The sequence below is a fragment of the Amphiura filiformis genome, chromosome 10 (genome assembly GCF_039555335.1).
Source record: "Amphiura filiformis chromosome 10, Afil_fr2py, whole genome shotgun sequence".
Lineage (NCBI taxonomy): Eukaryota > Metazoa > Echinodermata > Ophiuroidea > Amphilepidida > Amphiuridae > Amphiura > Amphiura filiformis.
In genome coordinates, this window is record NC_092637.1 from 60,435,132 (window position 1) to 60,453,756 (window position 18,625).

Sequence of the window (18,625 nt, forward strand, 5' to 3'; positions counted from 1 at the left end):
ACCAAAGTTATGTTTGAACTAATTATGACTTTAAAAGGTTCTAGGTATAGGCCTAAATGTAACAATAATAGTTAATATATAGCATCATATGGTCAGCAGAAGAAAATCTGACATCACCTATGATGTCATATCAGTGTCCTTGACCGGGGTCCTTACTCCTTGACCACTGAACAGCGTGATATCATGTTGATAACAGATCTATAGAATCAAAATCTTCATCATATCCCGGATCATATCACAGATTCTCAACAATCTGTGATCATATGGACCATATTGATGTGAAAGTAGTTATCTATCATATCCTGTGTCGCTTTTATGGATAAAAATGACTCAAAATGTTATTGATGAAATGGTTGCTATCATAAACATCAGTTTTGTCTTTTCAACGGAAAAATCCGATGCAAAATAAAGTTTTTAGGGCCTAGCTATAATATGGGCATAATTTATGCATGTAGGCCTATAGTATTGAACAATGTACCCCATTTGACATGCACTTATAGATAAATAAATTGTCTTACTTTATTAATTTAATAACTTCTTTATTATAAATAAAATGACACATAACTATTTGATTCATAAAATTACATTCAACAAAATGATTGAAGAGAAAACACACAAGGCAATAGGCAGACTGTTATAGAATGGAGTATGTAAGATGCCATGTCCATAGCTTCGCAGGAGTTTCCGACTAGCAATCAACATGATCAGCACATTCAGAAAAACACAGTTTAAGAGTGAAGATTGTAGTGAGTAACCAGTCCTTTATAAATGTGCTGGCCACTATCTATTATAATATAGTAGGCTTAAACTATACATTGCTTAATTAATTAAGTTATTTTAAAATAAAATGTACATGTAAGTTAACTCAAACCGGCAGTGTATATATCAAAAGCAGTGAAATCGGACATTCCTAAGCGAAAATATTGAGTTTGTAAGTTCTGGTATTACAAAATTGGAAATTGAGATATCGTGGGTAAAAAGCTGAAAAGACAAAAAAAACAAAACAACAACAACAACAACAAAAAAAAAAAAACAGACCAGAACAATTTGGAGTAATGAATTAAAAGAGTTGACATGAGATTAGGAATTAATGTTTTCTGCTGTTTCAGTGTGCATGTTCTCATCGTTGATGGTTTGGTGGACTGTCATGTAGATGTAAGCATGATCCTAAAAATGCCTTTCACATTGACCAAAACTAATTACAAGACCTCTTCTACATTGAGGCTGGCTTTCCCTTTTAAAGGGAATTTTTATTAATTTTGTTGTAGTGTGTTTCATTATGAAACGTTCTACAAACGTATAACCTTTAATAGGCCTATAATATACCGTAGTGCTTATCCAAAATTTAGGCTAAAATATTATTAAAACGAATTAACCAATTTAACCAACACTCGTTTAGGCCTAATGTTAAAAAAAAACACCCTGATTCTGTGTTTGTTTGGTAGGCCTATAACTTCATACGATCTATTGAACCCTCCTGTCGTAGGCCTACTTTGGGGAGGGGGGTCCAGGTCCGTTATTGCTGGAAGCACGCTGGCAAGATTTTGTTTGTACATGTTGTATTTAATATATTAGAAGCGACCACTTTTTTTTGCGCTCAGCAAACATTGTTTTCTTTATTTTTTGGCCCTAGTTATCGCGGTGCAAAAAATAGCATTGACACGCACAACACCGCGCATCGTTCTCTGCGATGTCTGCAACGCAACGCCGAGCACGACGCGGAGTACGCACGCGTTGAAAACAGGCGCAATAGTCAAGTCGAATCGGGTGATGACGGTAAAACCTTAAGCATTCTTGTGTAGCAACCATCAAGTTCTTTACATAATTTGGGAGACATGGTCCATGCTTCACATCCATAGGTTAGTACAGATTTGACGGTAGCAGAAAATAAACGAGTCTTGAATTTCCTTGGGAGAGTTGACCTCCAGATTTTGTTGAGGCTGTTACATGCTCTCCATGCTGCTGCTTTGCATGTTTTTACGTCTTTTTCCGTGCTAGCCATCCATGCACCCAGATACTTGAAGTCGCTCACCTCATCTAGTTTGGTGCCATTGTTTGTCTGCATAGATATCTCTTGACTATGGTTGAAAGACATGAACTTTGTTTTTGAAGCATTCATTTTGAGGCCAACTTTTCCAACAGATGATTCAACCCTTTGCAGTAGCTCTTGTGCTTGGTGGATTTCCTCTGAAAGTAGGGCTATGTCGTCTGCAAAGTCTAAATCTGTTAGCACTTCAGGTCCTATTCGTCTGCTTCTTCTCTTTTCCAGCTTGAATCCAAGCTGCTCTTCTCTGCCTTCGACTGCCTCCCTCAATGCGTAGTCCAAAACCACCACAAAGAGGTATGGGGCAAGGGTGTCTCCTTGCAGTACACCAGCAAGTATATCAAACAGATCAGTTTCTCCATCTGGAGAAACTACTTTTGCCTTGGTATCTTCATACATTCTTGCTATACCTTCCACAAGTTGATTAGGGATTCCATAGGCTTTGAGAATTTGCAGCATCTTTCCTCTATGAATGGTATCAAAGGCTTTCCTGAAGTCTATGAAAGTTATTATTGCAGGCAGGTTTTTGGCCTTCACTCCTTCAATGATCCTCCTTAGGGCCAGTATGTGGCTTACTGTTGTTCGGCCTACCCTGAAACCATTCTGGTTGATCCTAAGCACTTTGTCTACTTCAGGCCTGATCCTATTGAGAATCATTTTGTTGAGGATAGACCACTGGTCAGGCTTGCTTCCTTTAATCAGTGCATTGTTGCAAAACTCCAACACTATGCCATCCAGATCACATCTTTTAAGTACCTCTGGTGGAATGCCATCCTCTCCACAACTTTTCCCTTCTACTAGTGCAGACTTTGCCTTTGCATATTCCTCCTGACTAAATGGTGCCACATTGATGTTGAGATCCTTGGCCACTGGTACAATATCCTCATCTTCTCCATCTATTTCTGGAGGGCTACCTAGAAGATCTTTAAAGTGGGTGAATCAGTTGTTAATCCTTTCATTCTGTGTGTCTCCCTTCAGCTGACCTTTCTTTGATGCTTTCCGTCCAGTTATTTCATTAATTAGCTTCCAGCTTTGTCCATGCTTGCAGTTGTCATGCGCTTCCTCAACTGCTCTTAGCCTTTTACTTAGATCTTCTGTAGCAGTATTATATGCTTCCTCTAAGTTTGCATTGGCTTCCTTATATCTGTGTCTGTTTTCCTCAGTTGCATCCAACTGGTACGCATCATAGGTTTCTCTGATGTCATCTCTTGCTCTCCTCACTCTGATATCACTTGAAAGCCGCACCTTCCTATTCTTCTTTTTAACTGGTATCACCTTTTCTGCTGCTTCCCTGTTGGCTTTTATGAATCTTTCATACCTCTCAGTAGCTGTTTCCTCCACTTCCTCCAAGGGTTGAAACCTGTTGTGTACTTCAACAGTATATAGCTCCTGAAGCTTGGAGTCTGAGCAGAGTGTTTTCCAGTCATGGTTCTTCCCTCTAGGCAGGGTCTTGGTCTTTCTCAGGCTGAGTCTGATCCTTGATGTCACAATTCTATGATCTGATCCTACACTTGAGAAGGTATTGTATGCTTCTGCATTTAGTAGGCTGTTTCTCCACTTTTTACGAAGAAGGATATAATCCAGTTGGTACTTGCTTCCTGCTGGGCTGCAGAAAGTCCACAGCTTTCCTTTCCTCTTCCTAAAATAAGTGTTAGCACAAATCAGGTTCTTTTCAATTGCCAGATCAACCAAGAACTTCCCATTCCTATTAGTCATGTCATGGTAGGTGAACTTTGCATCCTCTGTTCCAATTCTGCCATTGAAATCTCCTATAACCATCAAGACATTATGCGCAGGGATGGAATCTATAGTTCTCCTCAAGTTGTCATAGTGATCTTCTACTTTGTCTTCGTCTTCCACATTGGTGGGACAATAGGTAACAATAACAGTAGTTGCAGGGTTTCCTTGGAAGTTAGCAACCAATATTCTTTCTGTATGTGGTACCACACCAGCCAGTGAAGCCTTTGCATTTGCACTTAGCACTATTCCTACTCCCCCTGTAGCTGCACCTGCTCTATTTCTGGTAGCTGATGTTGTGATAAGAGTCTGTCCCAGGATGTCTTCATATTTGACTGGTTCTTTATGTACTATGCGGTGCTCCTGGATCCCCAGGATGTCGATGTTGTATTCTATCAAGTTTGACACTAGCTCTTCTCTACATCTGTTCTCTCGGATGGTTCTCACATTCATTGTGGAGATGTTGACGATTTTCTTGCAGTTCATTAGGTTTTTCCTGTTACAAACGCTCTTATCAGACTTGTCCCTTCCATAAGGCTTTGAGGAAAAGTTGTCATTTGATTTCTTCAAATCAGCGTCAGTTTCAGAAATTGATGTTTTGTTAGGGACTTTAACCCTAGTGTTATATAGGTTTGCTGTCATAGTTTTTCTGTTGCTCTATAATATCTGTGGTCGTAACTCCTACAGAATGGTTTAACATTGGAGTTTTCCTTCTCACAGCTGCCCAGTGGCCGAAGCATACGAGATATTATCTGATCCACATCGCCCATCACTCTTACCTCCCCGTCTCCAACCAGATATGGCAAGTAGTACAGGTCCCAGGACTCCCTGTTTGCGTTCACTGGCCGTGATATGAATGTAATCCATGACGCCCTTCTGCCGGAACAATGCCAGGCATGACTCGAGACTATCCGCCTGAGGTAGTGAACTACCTCAGCTATTTGACCCATAGTTGGGGCAAAGGTTAGGCGCCGGTGGGCTTGCGTACCACACCTTTGGGGCCCTTTGCTGCTCCCAGATCCCCTCATGTCTGCCTGGTATCGCAAGATGCCAGTTGCCCGGTAGTGACCGCTGGGAGGCCATGAGGAGTCTTGAGTAAGGAGAGGCTATGTACTGGCAGTGGAAGACTTACATAATTTGCTTCCCTTTTCGCCTTACGGCTAGCCAGCGGCAAGTTGGGTTCATCCGCAGTATAGAAGCGTTTCAAGCAAGCAAAAAAAGAGAAGCGAGGAGATCTATAGAAGAGAAGCTAGGAGAATGTTAGAAGGGTAGAAAGCTAAGAATGAAGGATAGGGAAACAGCAGCTAACTACATCTACAACTACAACTATGTGCACTAGACGCATCACCTACCCCCAGGGTTCGCAGGTTTTTGCCGCAGGTGGAAAAACTGCGGTTTTAACCACTTGGCAAAAACAGTTTTTGCCAGTTTTTGCCTGCAAAAACTAAAAAAGTGATTTATAATTCAATTTTTTCATCTCAAAACAAATTATTAAGTTACAAAAATAAGTTCCCGAGTGTAACAAGGCCAGATTTTGTAATTATAGCAATATATTAAGAAATTAAAGGCATGCGTTTTCATTGCTCAAGTGCATTTAATCGAAATGTGGCATGTATCAAATTCAAAACTTTTTCATTTTAAGGACTTGATGAGACAAAAAATATGTTAAATGATTCGTTAAAATATGTGTGTTACTGTTTATGAGCTTTCTGTGTCACTTTTTAATATTTGAGTGACTATATGTGAGTTTTTGCCAGTTTTTGCCATTTTTGCGGTTTAAACCAGGCAAAAACTGGCAAAAACAGTTTTTGCCAGGTTTTTGCCACTTTGCCGGCAAAAACCGAACCCTGCCTACCCCTGTGACAAAAAGTCACCCACCACCTGTCAAACTTATTCTTTTGGTGACAAAATAAGTTTATGGTACAAATTTTGCCGTATTAAAGCTAAATTGGTCAAATAAGGTGCAAAAGTGGAACAAATTCGAGTGAAGAGATGAGGGGATGATTGTATGAACCATCCTGCCCTCATCAAAATATTGGGGAGTATTCCCCCCACTGGATTTACGCCTATGGTGTCCAGTATTAGTAACAATCTTTCTAAAAATATGTTCCTGTAAATTGCCACCCAGCACTATAACTCTGCTGGCTACAATCCTGCTTAACTGTATATTACTTTTTATTTCAGTACCATATGCAGATGTCCAAGCCTCAATCTCTTCAGTCTCAGGACAACCAAAGGAATCATCCCATCAAAAAGAACCACACGGTGAGATTACATTATAGGCCATGAACTCGTGTTTGTTCATTAATCTCGTATAAGGCTCAGACGGCACAATTGACACAAGGATACAATTGATATAAAAAAATACAGCTAGCACGAAAAGTTGCCAAGTGAACGATGAGAAAATTGATAGATTTACTAAATGAAGTGTCAAAATGAAGTATAAAATGTCCTTTTTATTGTCTCGCCTGATAAGGCAGGAGACTATGTAATCATTTTTCCGTGCGTATGTGTGGATGTATGTAGGGGTGGGTGTGTGTGTATGTGACAAATTTGGTTAAAGTTTTGGTTAAAGTTTGCTTTCCGCCTATTTTCTCGGAGACTATTAGTCGAACGTTCCTCAAACTTGGTGGGTGGGTGCATCTTGACCCGAGACAGAACCGATTTGTATTGGTTAGTGAGTCAAGGTCACTGAGGTCATCTAGGGGTCATCTGAGGTCAAATTAGTAAAAACTGTCGTATGGCCATGAAATTTGGTGGGTCCAGTCAACATTTAAAGCCAAATTTTTGGAAGGTCATTTCAAGGTCACCAGAGGTCATCTGAGGTCAAATTAGTAAAAACTGTAGGATGGGCATGAAACTTGGTGGGTACAGTCAACATTTAAAGCCAAATTTTTGGAAGGTCATTTCGAGGTCACCAGGGGTCATCTGAGGTCAAATTAGTAAAAACTGTCAGATAGGCATGAAACTTGGTGGGTACAGTCAACATTTAAAGCCAAATTTTTGCAAGGTCATTTCGAGGTCACCAGGGGTCATTTGAGGTCAAATTAGTAAAAACAGTCGTATGGGCATGAAACTTGGTGGGTACAGTCACCATTTTAAGCCAAATTTTTGGAAGGTCATTTTGAGGTCACCAGGGGTCATCTGAGGTCAAATGAGTAACAACTGTTGGGTGGGCATGAAACTTGGTGGGTACCGTCAATATTTGAAGCCAAATTTTTGGAAGGTCGTTTCGGGGTCACCAGGGGTCATCTGAGGTCAAATTAGTAAAAACTGTCGGATGGGCATGAAACTTGGTGCCTACAGTCAACATTTAAAGCTAAATTTTCGGAAAGTCATTTCGAGGCCACCAGGGGTCATCTGAGGTCAAATTAGTAAAAACTGTTGCATGGGCATGACTCTTGGTGGGTACAGTAACCATCAGCCAGATAATCGTGCCCAGCCGATAACCGCCAAATTCATTTACCTCTTAAGTAATTGCAAATGCAGGCGGTCGCAAAAGTAGGCGAGACTCGTGGTTCGAGAACCGCCTTGTGTTTCAAAAGATGGCAAGAATGTCATCTTGCAAAAGCTGCATTTGGTGCATGGACTTTATTAGTATCTTTTTGCACCAATGAATTGAAAATGCATGCTTTTAGTCCATCAAAGTGGCATTTGAATGCCAATCTCTGTTTCTAACTTTTGCTAGTGTTATTGACTGCATTGACCACCCGCTGGTTTGCATCACGTCACAGTAATAGTCTAGGTCAGATGGTTTTGCCAGTTTTAAGTATTTTTCTTTGCTGATTATTATTTTATAGGTGGTACAAAATGAGATTATTGGGATTGTAGAATTATCACCCCTGATTGGGCAATTCAAGATTTCCAAGATCAAAGTTTTATTTATACACGCGGGGGTCAAAATTCAAAAATGTTGATTAAAAAAAATATGGTCTGAAATTGTTGATACTGTTATCTCAATTCTAATAAAGATAGTTAAAATGGCCTGTAAGGATTCAGTACCTAGGTAACCACTCATTTCATCATCAAAAGGACTCAATGACTATGATCCTGTTCACATTAGAAGATTTTCTTCTTTCGACGAACCTCGAACAAAGATTAAAAATCGTTTTTTCCTAATGTGTACGCACTTGTCTTCCGAAGATTAAAATTGCTTCGTTCAACGAAGCTAAAAAGGTTGTTTCGACGAAGGAATACTTCGTTCGACGAAGCTAATTTTGTAATGTGTACACTTGATTCATTCGACGAAGGAAAGTGATCATGTGACAAGTGACCCTCGCCGGCTTTAGTAATAGCCGGGCGTTAATAGCTTCGTTAACTTTCATGAAATGTGTATGGTACTATTCGTTCGATCTTCGTTCAGCGTAATGTGTACGCATGCTTAATTAGTAAATCAAGATTAACTTATCTTCGTCGAATGAAGAAATTTCCTAATGTGAACAGGGTCAATGACCTATGTTGCTGTGGGACCTACAATCCTGGCACAAACTTTGCCAAGACACTCACTTAAGTACCATACTGCTTTTTGTAGGTTACCTCAGAACCAAAGAAGATTTATTTCAACGGTAATGGTAAAAATCACAAAACATTTATATGAAAATGATTAGGCCTAATCATTATCCTAACAGATTGTACGTAAAACAACATCAGATGTGTAACCAAACAACAAGATGACCAGTAATAAAAATGTATTTCAATTTAAACTAGAATTACGCAGTTCGTAATTAAGGGGGTACTACACCCCTGGCCAATTTTGTGCCTATTTTTGCATTTTTCTCAAAAATTATAGCGCATTGGTGACAAGTCAGATATGTATATTATAGGGCAAGGACTACAACTACTGCACTGAAAATTCAGCAACTCAAGGCAAGTAGTTATTGATTTATTGATCAAATATTGGTTTTCCCTCATTTTTGACTGTAACTCCACAACTGTTGTCTGTGCTGAAATAAATTTTCCAGTGCAGCAGTTGGAGTCCTTGCCCCTATAATATACATATCTTACTTGTCACCAATGCGCTATAATTTTTGAGAAAAATGCAAAAATAGGCACAAAATTGGGCAGGGTGTAGTACCCCTTAAGCTGGCCCCACTTAAAGGTATGTAAATACCAAAAGTTTGTAAATACAAATAATATGCAAATAAGCTCATTATATCACTGCCGTATAGGCAATTTGAGTGGGCCACTATGCAGAAGCTGAGAAATGAGGGTGGAGAAAGATTGAATGACCCTCATATAAATAAATTTTGAGGCGTAATCATGTATAAGCCTTACACATATAGTAAAACTTTTTGTTTCAAGAAGAATTGAAAAGGAAATATGCGGGAGAGCAAGGGTCATAAAATCACATTGACAATGCATGTTTTATTTTCAACAAATCTATAACATTTACAAGTTCTGTGTTTTTTACACTCAGATGATGCCAATGCTAAACTAGCAGCAGCGTTAGCGTCTATTGACACATTTCCAAAGCAAGATCCTACTTCAGCAGGTAAAGTTTTTCTAATGTTACGTTCAACTTTGGTGAGAGTGTGGCCTAATTGTTAGTGTAGTGCATGAGGTGCAGGGAGTTGTGACTTGCTGGGGTATTTAAAAAAAACCACCACACTTTATTTGGTAATTGAATTCAGATTTCCACTCTCCCCAAGGTGTATTTAATTTCAAATTGGATAAATGATGAGAGTACTCTGTCCTTTGGAGGGATGTTAAGCCATTGGTCCCATGTATAAAGCGCCATACCTGTGTACAGATATCTTGCAGACGGTTTTACCCTGTCCCAATCCGTTCTAATTCTGTTTGGATAGTCACACTCTAAGGAGGGATTGACTGTCCTTATTCTTTTATGTATATAATTTGGTTTACCCCAAGTACAGTACTGACGTATATGCGTATTTCGCTTGCAGCAGTATCAAATCGTGCACATAAAGTTAAACGCGCTGAGTGTGCAGGCACGGGTACAGGGCGGTTTGTCGGCACGCTTGCAGCGCAACAGCGAAAAAGCATTGGCGTCACTACCGAACTTGAGGTGAACCAAATTATAGTGTCATGGACTTGGGTTATCCAACATATCTAACAATCTAAGCAAAAACAACAATTCTGATTCCAGAAAACAATATAGCCATAGTTGTATTGGATTAAAAGATGTTATCAAGATTCAAGATGTTTCATTCACATCTCAAGACAAATATTTAAAATGATTGAGAGTACATACATATGAGTGACAGACTATTATTGTAGTATAAAATGATCAAAGATATATATATACATTATAACAAAATGCTATATAAGGCATTAAAAACCTATTATTCATATCATAAATTTCAAGAAATGTAATTGATAAAATAATAACTTATCACGTTTTACTATTATGAAATGCACCCAATCATAATACTTTAGTTGGACCTTATTTTACTGGCAATAAAAGATCAATTTGATATTGTATGGCTACTTTTTGGTTTAAGGCAGAAACCCCTGCAATTTGGCATTTGTTCATACAATAGCAGTCACAAACTTCAAAGACTTGGCACAATTATAAAAAGGCGAAGGGCACAGAGGGTACCTGCTTCCAGTAATAACCTTGTTATAAAACTTTAACCTTGCTTTAAAAATTAGAAAATCTTCTGCTGAGAAATTCTAAATTATATACTAACAGCCTATATAGTGAAACCTTATCTTGGTTTCTAAAAGAAATATCTATACATAACCAAACTCATACTTTTTGGTTTATAATATTCAAAACTATGAATATTGAAATATCATTAATAACATTCAAAACTATGAATATTGAAAGATTATACCAATCATATCGGTCTTTTGTGAAGTTTTGGTGGCTCTGAAAAGAGCCGTTCATTCTGCCTCTTTTGTTCATTCTGTCTCTTTTGTAGAAACTATAGAGTCCTTTCTTGGACTCGAGTATGATATAAAGTCCAGACTAGGACCTGATACCGAATAATGGAACCTGACTAGGTTTCAATATTGAGGATGGTGATCACTGAGTCCTCTCCTGGACTCTGAATTTGATGATGAGTCCTGACTAGGACCCGATACAGAATGAGCGTTTCTTACTGAAAACATCGCTATTTATCATATATCTGCTGCACTCTCATTGGTCGATAAACCGGGATACCTGATTGGACGGTTAGATTTGGCCAATCGCGGAGCCGCTAAAATGGCCAATCATAGACGCTGCTGTGAAGTTTTGGTGGCTCTGAAAAGAGCTGTTCATTCTGCGGTTCGAAAACCTTTTCTGTCTCTTTTGTAGAAACTATAGAGTCCTTTCTTGGACTCGAGTATGATATAAAGTCCAGACTAGGACCTGATACCGAATAATGGAACCTGACTAGGTTTCAATATTGAGGATGGTGACTGCGAGTCCTCTCCTGGACTCTGAATTTGATGACGAGTCCTGACAAGGACCCGATACAGAATGACGTTTCTTACTGAAAACATCGCTATTTATCATATATCTGCTGCACTCTCATTGGTCGTTAAACCGGGATACCTGATTGGACGGTTAGATTTGGCCAATCGCGGAGCTCGCTAAAATGGCCAATCATAGACGCTGCTGTTTTTCTCGCCGTTTCTCGTTCATCTACGTAGAATCGGCTAACATCTTAACATCATTTTCAATGGTAGGCTTACCATTCATATATAAAACCTTTTTTGCTGCGGTTTTCATTAATTACTACGACATTCAGAACTTTGAATATCTTAAATTAAAACGCCCTTACCAAAATAGAGAAACCTATACTTAGTGCGTAAACACAACATCACTTTAAAACATGTATAGGCCTGCATGTTTTTAAACTTAAAAACACTATAAATTATTCTTATTATAAGTAATAACTATTACTTATATAGATATAAATATCCATGCCGACCGGCTTGGAAAAAAAGCATACAGTTAGCTAGACAAGCCTGTTTCGATCCTCAAGGGATCTCATCAGTAGCACTGTTAAGGTCTATTTCTGACCTATGCATAAAGTAAAAATTATTATAAATAATTTCTACTTCTCGGAAGACTCGCTGGTCAACCGATTTTCTTTTTGAAGTTTTCGTGGCTCTGAAAAAAGCCGTTCATTTTACGGAGAATACTTTCCGTAATATCTTGTGCGATGAACTTATCGCTTTTGAAGGGTAAAATCTGTCCCTTTCACAAACCTATATAAAAGTAAACTTACTTTTAAGAACTTTTGGTGGCTCTGAAAAGAGCCGTTCTTTGTGTGATGGATCAAAAGCGTGAACTTTGTTTTTGGTAGAAGGAAAACTGTCGTTTTAAATTAAATGATACTAGGTTTTCTGGATTTGGTATGAAGTTAGGCCTTTCCCGAGTGCTAGAAATTCTTGATTCGACAATTTGTAATCTTACAAATTAATATTCTTGCGATACTTTTGTTTAGCTTAAAAGTTTCGACCCATATTCTTGTTCGAACTATATTTGCTTAGTAGTGATTTCTTTCGCTACTTAATGCGCAGTGATTGTCGTTGTATACTAACAACCTATTTATCATAAAGCTGTTCTTTTCCGAATAGTTGGAAAACTTTATGTTATGATTGGAAATTATGATTGCCCTTAATCATTATTTAATGCAATTACTTTGCACGTGATATTTCTAAAGTACTGCCCTCTCGGGCTAAGTTAGATATTGATAGGCTTACTTGAGATCTAAGCTCGGTTACAAGTTAACCTGACCACACTGGGTTAGGTACAAGCTTCAAAACAGGTTAAAACCTTCAACGAGGGATTAACTGCCCACGAACCTGTAAGGTCCGTGCGTCAATACTATCCCCCTCCTTCAAACCCGCACAAATGGCTGCATACCACTACTCCACCTTCCACCGGTGGTACCGCTACAAATGGGGGTTGAAACAACAAAATTATAAAAAGGCGAAGGGCACAGAGGGTACCTGCTTCCAGTAATAACCTTGTTATAAAACTTTAACCTTGCTTTAAAAATTAGAAAATCTTCTGCTGAGAAATTCTAAATTATATACTAACAGCCTATATAGTGAAACCTTATCTTGGTTTCTAAAAAGAAATATCTATACATAACCAAACTCATACTTTTTGGTTTATAATATTCAAAACTATGAATATTGAAATATCATTAATAACATTCAAAACTATGAATATTGAAAGATTATTATAAAAAGGCGAAGGGCACAGAGGGTACCTGCTTCCAGTAATAGCCTTGTTATAAAACTTTAACCTTGCTTTAAAAATTAGAAAATCTTCTGCTGAGAAATTCTAAATTATATACTAACAGCCTATATAGTGAAACCTTATCTTGGTTTCTAAAAAGAAATATCTATAAATAACCAAAGTCATACTTTATGGTTTATAATATTCAAAACTATGAATATTGAAATATCATTAATAACATTCAAAACTATGAATATTGAAATATTATACCAATCATATCGGTCTTTTGTGAAGTTTTGGTGGCTCTGAAAAGAGCCGTTCATTCTCTTGTTCGAAAACCTTTTCTGTCTCTTTTGTAGAAACTATAGAGTCCTTTCTTAGACTCGAGTATGATATCAAGTCCAGACTAGGACCTGATACCGAATAATGAAACCTGACTAGGTTTCAATATTGAGGATGGTGACTGCGAGTCCTCTCCTGGACTCTGAATTTGATAACGAGTCCTGACTAGGACCCGATACAGAATGACGTTTCTTACTGAAAACATCGCTATTTATCATATATCTGCTGCACTCTCATTGGTCGATAAACCGGGATACCTGATTGGGCCGGTTAGATTTGGCCAATCGGAGCTTGCTAAAATGGCCAATCATAGACGCTGCTGTTTTTCTCGCCGTTTCTCGTTCATCTACGTAGAATCGGTTAACATCTTAGCATCATTTTCAATGGTAGGCTTACCATTCATATATAAAACCTTTTTTGCTGCGGTTTTCATTAATTACTACGACATTCAGAACTTTGAATATCTTAAATTAAAACGCCCTTACCAAAATAGAGAATTCTAGGCATTCAGAATTATGAGTGTTAACTCTAGAACTACTGAGCCATATTTTGTAACACAGACTACGAGTGGGGGGGGGGTCACCCCCCTGATTTTCAATTATCAACACCATATACTGTTATTTGGTAACAATATATAGCTATGGTCTCCTCTAGCCAGTGATACCAAAATAAGTACAAACTTTCCCCACATAATGTTGCTATGATGTCATAATGTGAGCGCGCCCATGCAAATTTGGGAAATCCTGGCTGTCTACAAAAGTCGGCAAACCACCCCGCTGGTCATTTTTGATGGCTGGTCCTACCCCCGGGTAAGGTGGTGGAGTAAAAATTTTATCACTAAAATGAGCACAAATGATGGATCTACGATTAGCTCAGGTTGTTTGGGCATAAACACACGCTTCTTTATGACGGATAAATAAATCTTTGGGGGTTTGTAACAACCCCCTTCGGTTAATCTTACTATTTAATTTTTAATAACTGCTTTATGAAATATAATTTATATAGAATGTGTTTGTGAGTACATAGAAAAATACTAAAAAGTCATGTTTAGTTTTACCCAATTCAGGTCTTCCATCATTTTGTCAATTGGAGTTCTGATGTGAGCATGGAGAAGCATTTGAGCAAGCTTGTTCTGCAAGACCTGGAGCTCATGATGATAATTAGCATTGAAATTATTCCATACAGAACTACACTAGTCAAAATGAGGGAAGAATAGAGCTTTAGCGAGCATGTTCACAGCACTAGGTGGAAAATAATTCTTGACTCGACCAATTACACCAATACGTTTAGATACATTAGATGATATATAATTTACATGTTCACTCCAAGATAAGTTTAGACTATGCCATAGTCTATTTTTGATGTTAATCATGATGAAAGCATTCAGTTGAACTCGAAATTATACTGATATTAATTACATCAAAATACTAGTATAAAATTGTTATGAAAAAGTTTATATAATTATATTAGTGACAGTAAAAGTAAAGTGTACGTAGGCTTATATTATTGAATACAACATATCATAATGTCATGATTGTATTGGCACTTCAATACTGAACAATTCTGATTTTAGAATCTGCCAGTTTATTAATCGCGAAATTCCATGTTAAAATAGACTATGGACTTTCAATTTTAAACGGGATTTTGAACGGGCAAAGTCCCTAACACTCACACTGTCAATCATACTTGTTTATCAATCAAATTTAACCATAAGCAAATACAAGACGCGTTCATGCACTTATTGACGCGTTAATGCAATTACACAACACAAAGGCGGGGTAGGCCACATACTTGTGTACCATGTAGTTATTAATGGTAATGACATGTACCCGGAGGATTTAAACCATAACGAGTTCGGGCGACCAATCACAAGCCAGATCCATTTAAAGATGCATTACATCATGGCCAATTTTAGTAGGCCAGATTTCCGACAATCTCATCCATAGAAGCTCATAGACAGCCGTGTTAAGCATCTCTGACCGCATTCCAAAGTCAGTAGTCCACTTGGGAAGCTAACAAACAGAGGGAGTAGGGTGACTGAAAAGATCAGATGTGAAAATCTATCAATTGTGCACAAATAATTGAATCAGAGTTTTGAGCTTAAATACAATATCCAGAGTATGCACAATGGGCAAGTGGACTACGGGGTAGTCTAAGATAAGTTTGGATCAAATACTACACCTAATTATTTGTATTTATTTACAATTTCTATGTTTTCGTTTCCATAGGCAAGAGATATGTCCTTAAATTTACTTAATTTCTGCCAAATAGCATGATTTTAGTCTTATTAATGTTTAAAGTGAGTTTATTAGACTTGAACTATTGTGTTTACTATGAACACATATCAGGATGGATTACGCAGAACACAAAGATCTAATATTCTTATTAGATAACACTGGTTTATTTATTACTGGAGGTCGCCATCTTGTGCTACTCAGATTATGGGCGCACATCACTATATGATTATGATGATATCAATACACCTTCCCTCCTTTAAAAGATAGGAAGTTACTATATAACTTGACATCTGATATTTTAGTATCTCAAAAGTCCAATGTGACATAAATTATCCAATTAGGAAAAAATGCTTATCGAGCACAACCAAGCATTTCGGTTGATTAAGTTAACATGTCACAACATGTGAAAACTTTTAAATTATTGAAAACTTTCAACTTCAATTAACTCACAAAATTTAGAAATGATACCAAATTTTGACTGAATAAAGTGATTTAGAAAAAACAATCAGTTCTTGTCTTCACTTTTATATAATTAAAGTGTGATTATATATCAGACATGTGTACCATAACTTTGAAACAAGTTTTAAAGTTCTTCAGTTCAGAGTTCACAGACTCGTGGTACACAAAATTAATGTTCAAGAGTTCTATGTGCAATCATACACATCACTGCTGTACTTCGGATTAGGCTTCCGGACTCTGGTACTTCTGCGGATCTCAGGTGGATGGTTGTTCACATCTGGTTGCGCAGCTGGTTGGTTGTTGTTCCCTTCTGGTACTGGTTGTGCAGGTGCTTGCTGATCAACTACTGGTTGGTCGTCTGCGTGCATTACCATTCATCTTCCTCCTCTGGTTCAGTCGTTGCCAACAGATGACGTCTGTTTCTTCTGAGGACTTCACCGGATTCAGTTCTCACCTTGTAGGAACGGTTTGGGAGAACTTCCACAACTACTCCTTTGAGTGACCATTGTGGTTTGTTCATGGTTGGTTTATCCATGTTTTGTAGTCTAACTGTAGCTCCTTTTTCAATGTTTCAAAAGGCACAGCTTTTGCTTTTTTGTCATAGTTAGTCTTTTGTCTCTTTTTCAGCTCTTTTTTCTTTTCAACCACATTAGAGCTGGGCGACTGGTTCTCAAGTAACTTTTTAGCTACTGGAAGATTTGATCTGATACGCCTGTTGAACAGTAACTCTGCTGGGGATTTACCATGTTCCAGAGGTGTACTTCTGTATACTTGAAGAGCTTGATAAATATCTTCACGAGTACTTGTTACTTTCATTATCATGTTTTTCATAATCTTCACAGCATTTTCTGCTTGTCCATTAGACGATGGAAAGTGAGGACTTGATGTAGTGTGATCGAAGTCCCACTCCTTTGCAAACTCTCTAAATTCTTGACTTGAGAATTGAGGACCATTATCACTGATGACTTGAACAGGTGTTCCATGTCTGGAAAATATAGATTTCACTATATTTATTACAGCTCTGCTTGTAGTACTGGTAAGTGTGGAGATCTCAATATACTGAGAATGATAGTCTACCACTGCTAAGTAGTCTTTTCTGTTTACAGTGAAGAGATCCATTCCAACTTTTTCCCATGGAACTTGTGGTATTTCATGTGATTTCAGTGGTTCTGCCTGTTGCTTCTTTCTGTTACTCATGCATGTTGAACATGTTTGTAGCATATCATCTATGTCAGCATTCAAACAAGGCCAAAAAATAACTTCTCTAGCACGGCGCTTACATTTTCCATGCCCAAATGACCCTTGTGAATTTGTTGCAACAGCTCTCTTTGCAGACTTGTAGGTATTACTAATCTATTACCCTTTAAGATCAGATTTTCTACCACTGACAATTCATCTCTGTAGTTCCAGAAATCTCTGATTTCTACTGGACACTGTTGTCTCTGTACTGGCCATCCTTCCATTATGGCTTTAGTTAGCTTTTGCAGCACAGGATCTATCAAAGTTTCTTCTTTGATTTTCTTAGTTGAGCTTGTGGTTACTGGAAGTGATGTCATGATCATATCAACATAAACATCTATGTCATCTTCCATACTTTCATCAGCTTGTGATGATGCATTAATATCTACAGCTCGAGAGAGAGCATCAGCTGTAAATAGCAGTTTACCTGGTGTGTACTCTAACTCAAGATCATATCTTTGCAATCTAATGCGCATCAACTGTAACCTTAGCGGACTTTCAGAAAGTGGCTTCTTAAATATAGCTACCAACGGTTTGTGGTCTGTTTCAGCTTGCACTTTCTGACCATATAGGAACTGATGAAATCGCTCGCATGCAAATGTTAATGCTAAACATTCTTTCTCGATTTGCGCGTATCGCGTTTCAGCACTTGTCATCGCTCGAGATGCATAGGCTATTGGTGCCCATTGCTCGTCATTATGTTGTTGGAGTAAGACTGCTCCAAGACCGTCTTTAGATGCATCAGCAGATACTTTGCATTGTTTGTCTGGATTATAGAACTTAAGCACAGGGGCTGAAGAAAGCACTTTCTTCACTTGCTGCCAAGACTTTTCTTGCGCATCACCCCAAATCCACTCATTCTGCTGATCAAGCAGTTCTCTCATAGGTGCTGTCATTGATGACAGTTCTGGCACAAATTTGGCTAAGTAATTTGTCATGCCCAAAAATCTTTGAAGATCAGCTTTCTGCTGAGGACGCGGCATGTTGGTTATGGCACTAATCTTACTTGGATCTGCCATAATGCCTTGATCAGTGATAAGATCTCCCATGAAGATCAGTTTGGTTACTCCAAACTCACACTTGCTTCTATTTAGCTTCATGTTATTTTTAGAAGCGGTTTCTAGTACTTTACGTAGGCGAGTATCGTGCTCTTCACGAGTAGCTCCCCATACAATAATGTCATCCATCATTGTATTTACTCCATCTATTGATTCAAACAGTCTATGAATCTTCTGGTGGTAGGCTTCAGGTGCCATATTTAACCCAAATGGTAATCTCAAATATCGGTATCTACCGAAGGGTGTGATAAAGCATGTAAGTTTACTGCTTTCTGCATCGAGCTTTATTTGCCAAAACCCTGATGAGGCATCTAATTTACTGAAATACTTTGCTCCAGCAAATTCAGCCATTATCTCCTCGCGTGAT

At 38.2% G+C, this 18,625-nt stretch overlaps 1 protein-coding gene across 1 annotated transcript in view; it reads left to right on the forward strand.

The window, feature by feature from the left end:
- The window catches only part of LOC140163099 (uncharacterized), a 61,381-nt gene that overhangs the window by 28,678 nt on the left and 14,078 nt on the right, over window positions 1–18,625 (forward strand). Inside the window, exons 12-13 of the mRNA XM_072186476.1 lie at window positions 5,966–6,046; window positions 9,198–9,272. Of these exons, the coding sequence (XP_072042577.1) occupies window positions 5,966–6,046; window positions 9,198–9,272 (156 nt within the window). The remainder of the gene's footprint in view (window positions 1–5,965; window positions 6,047–9,197; window positions 9,273–18,625) is intronic.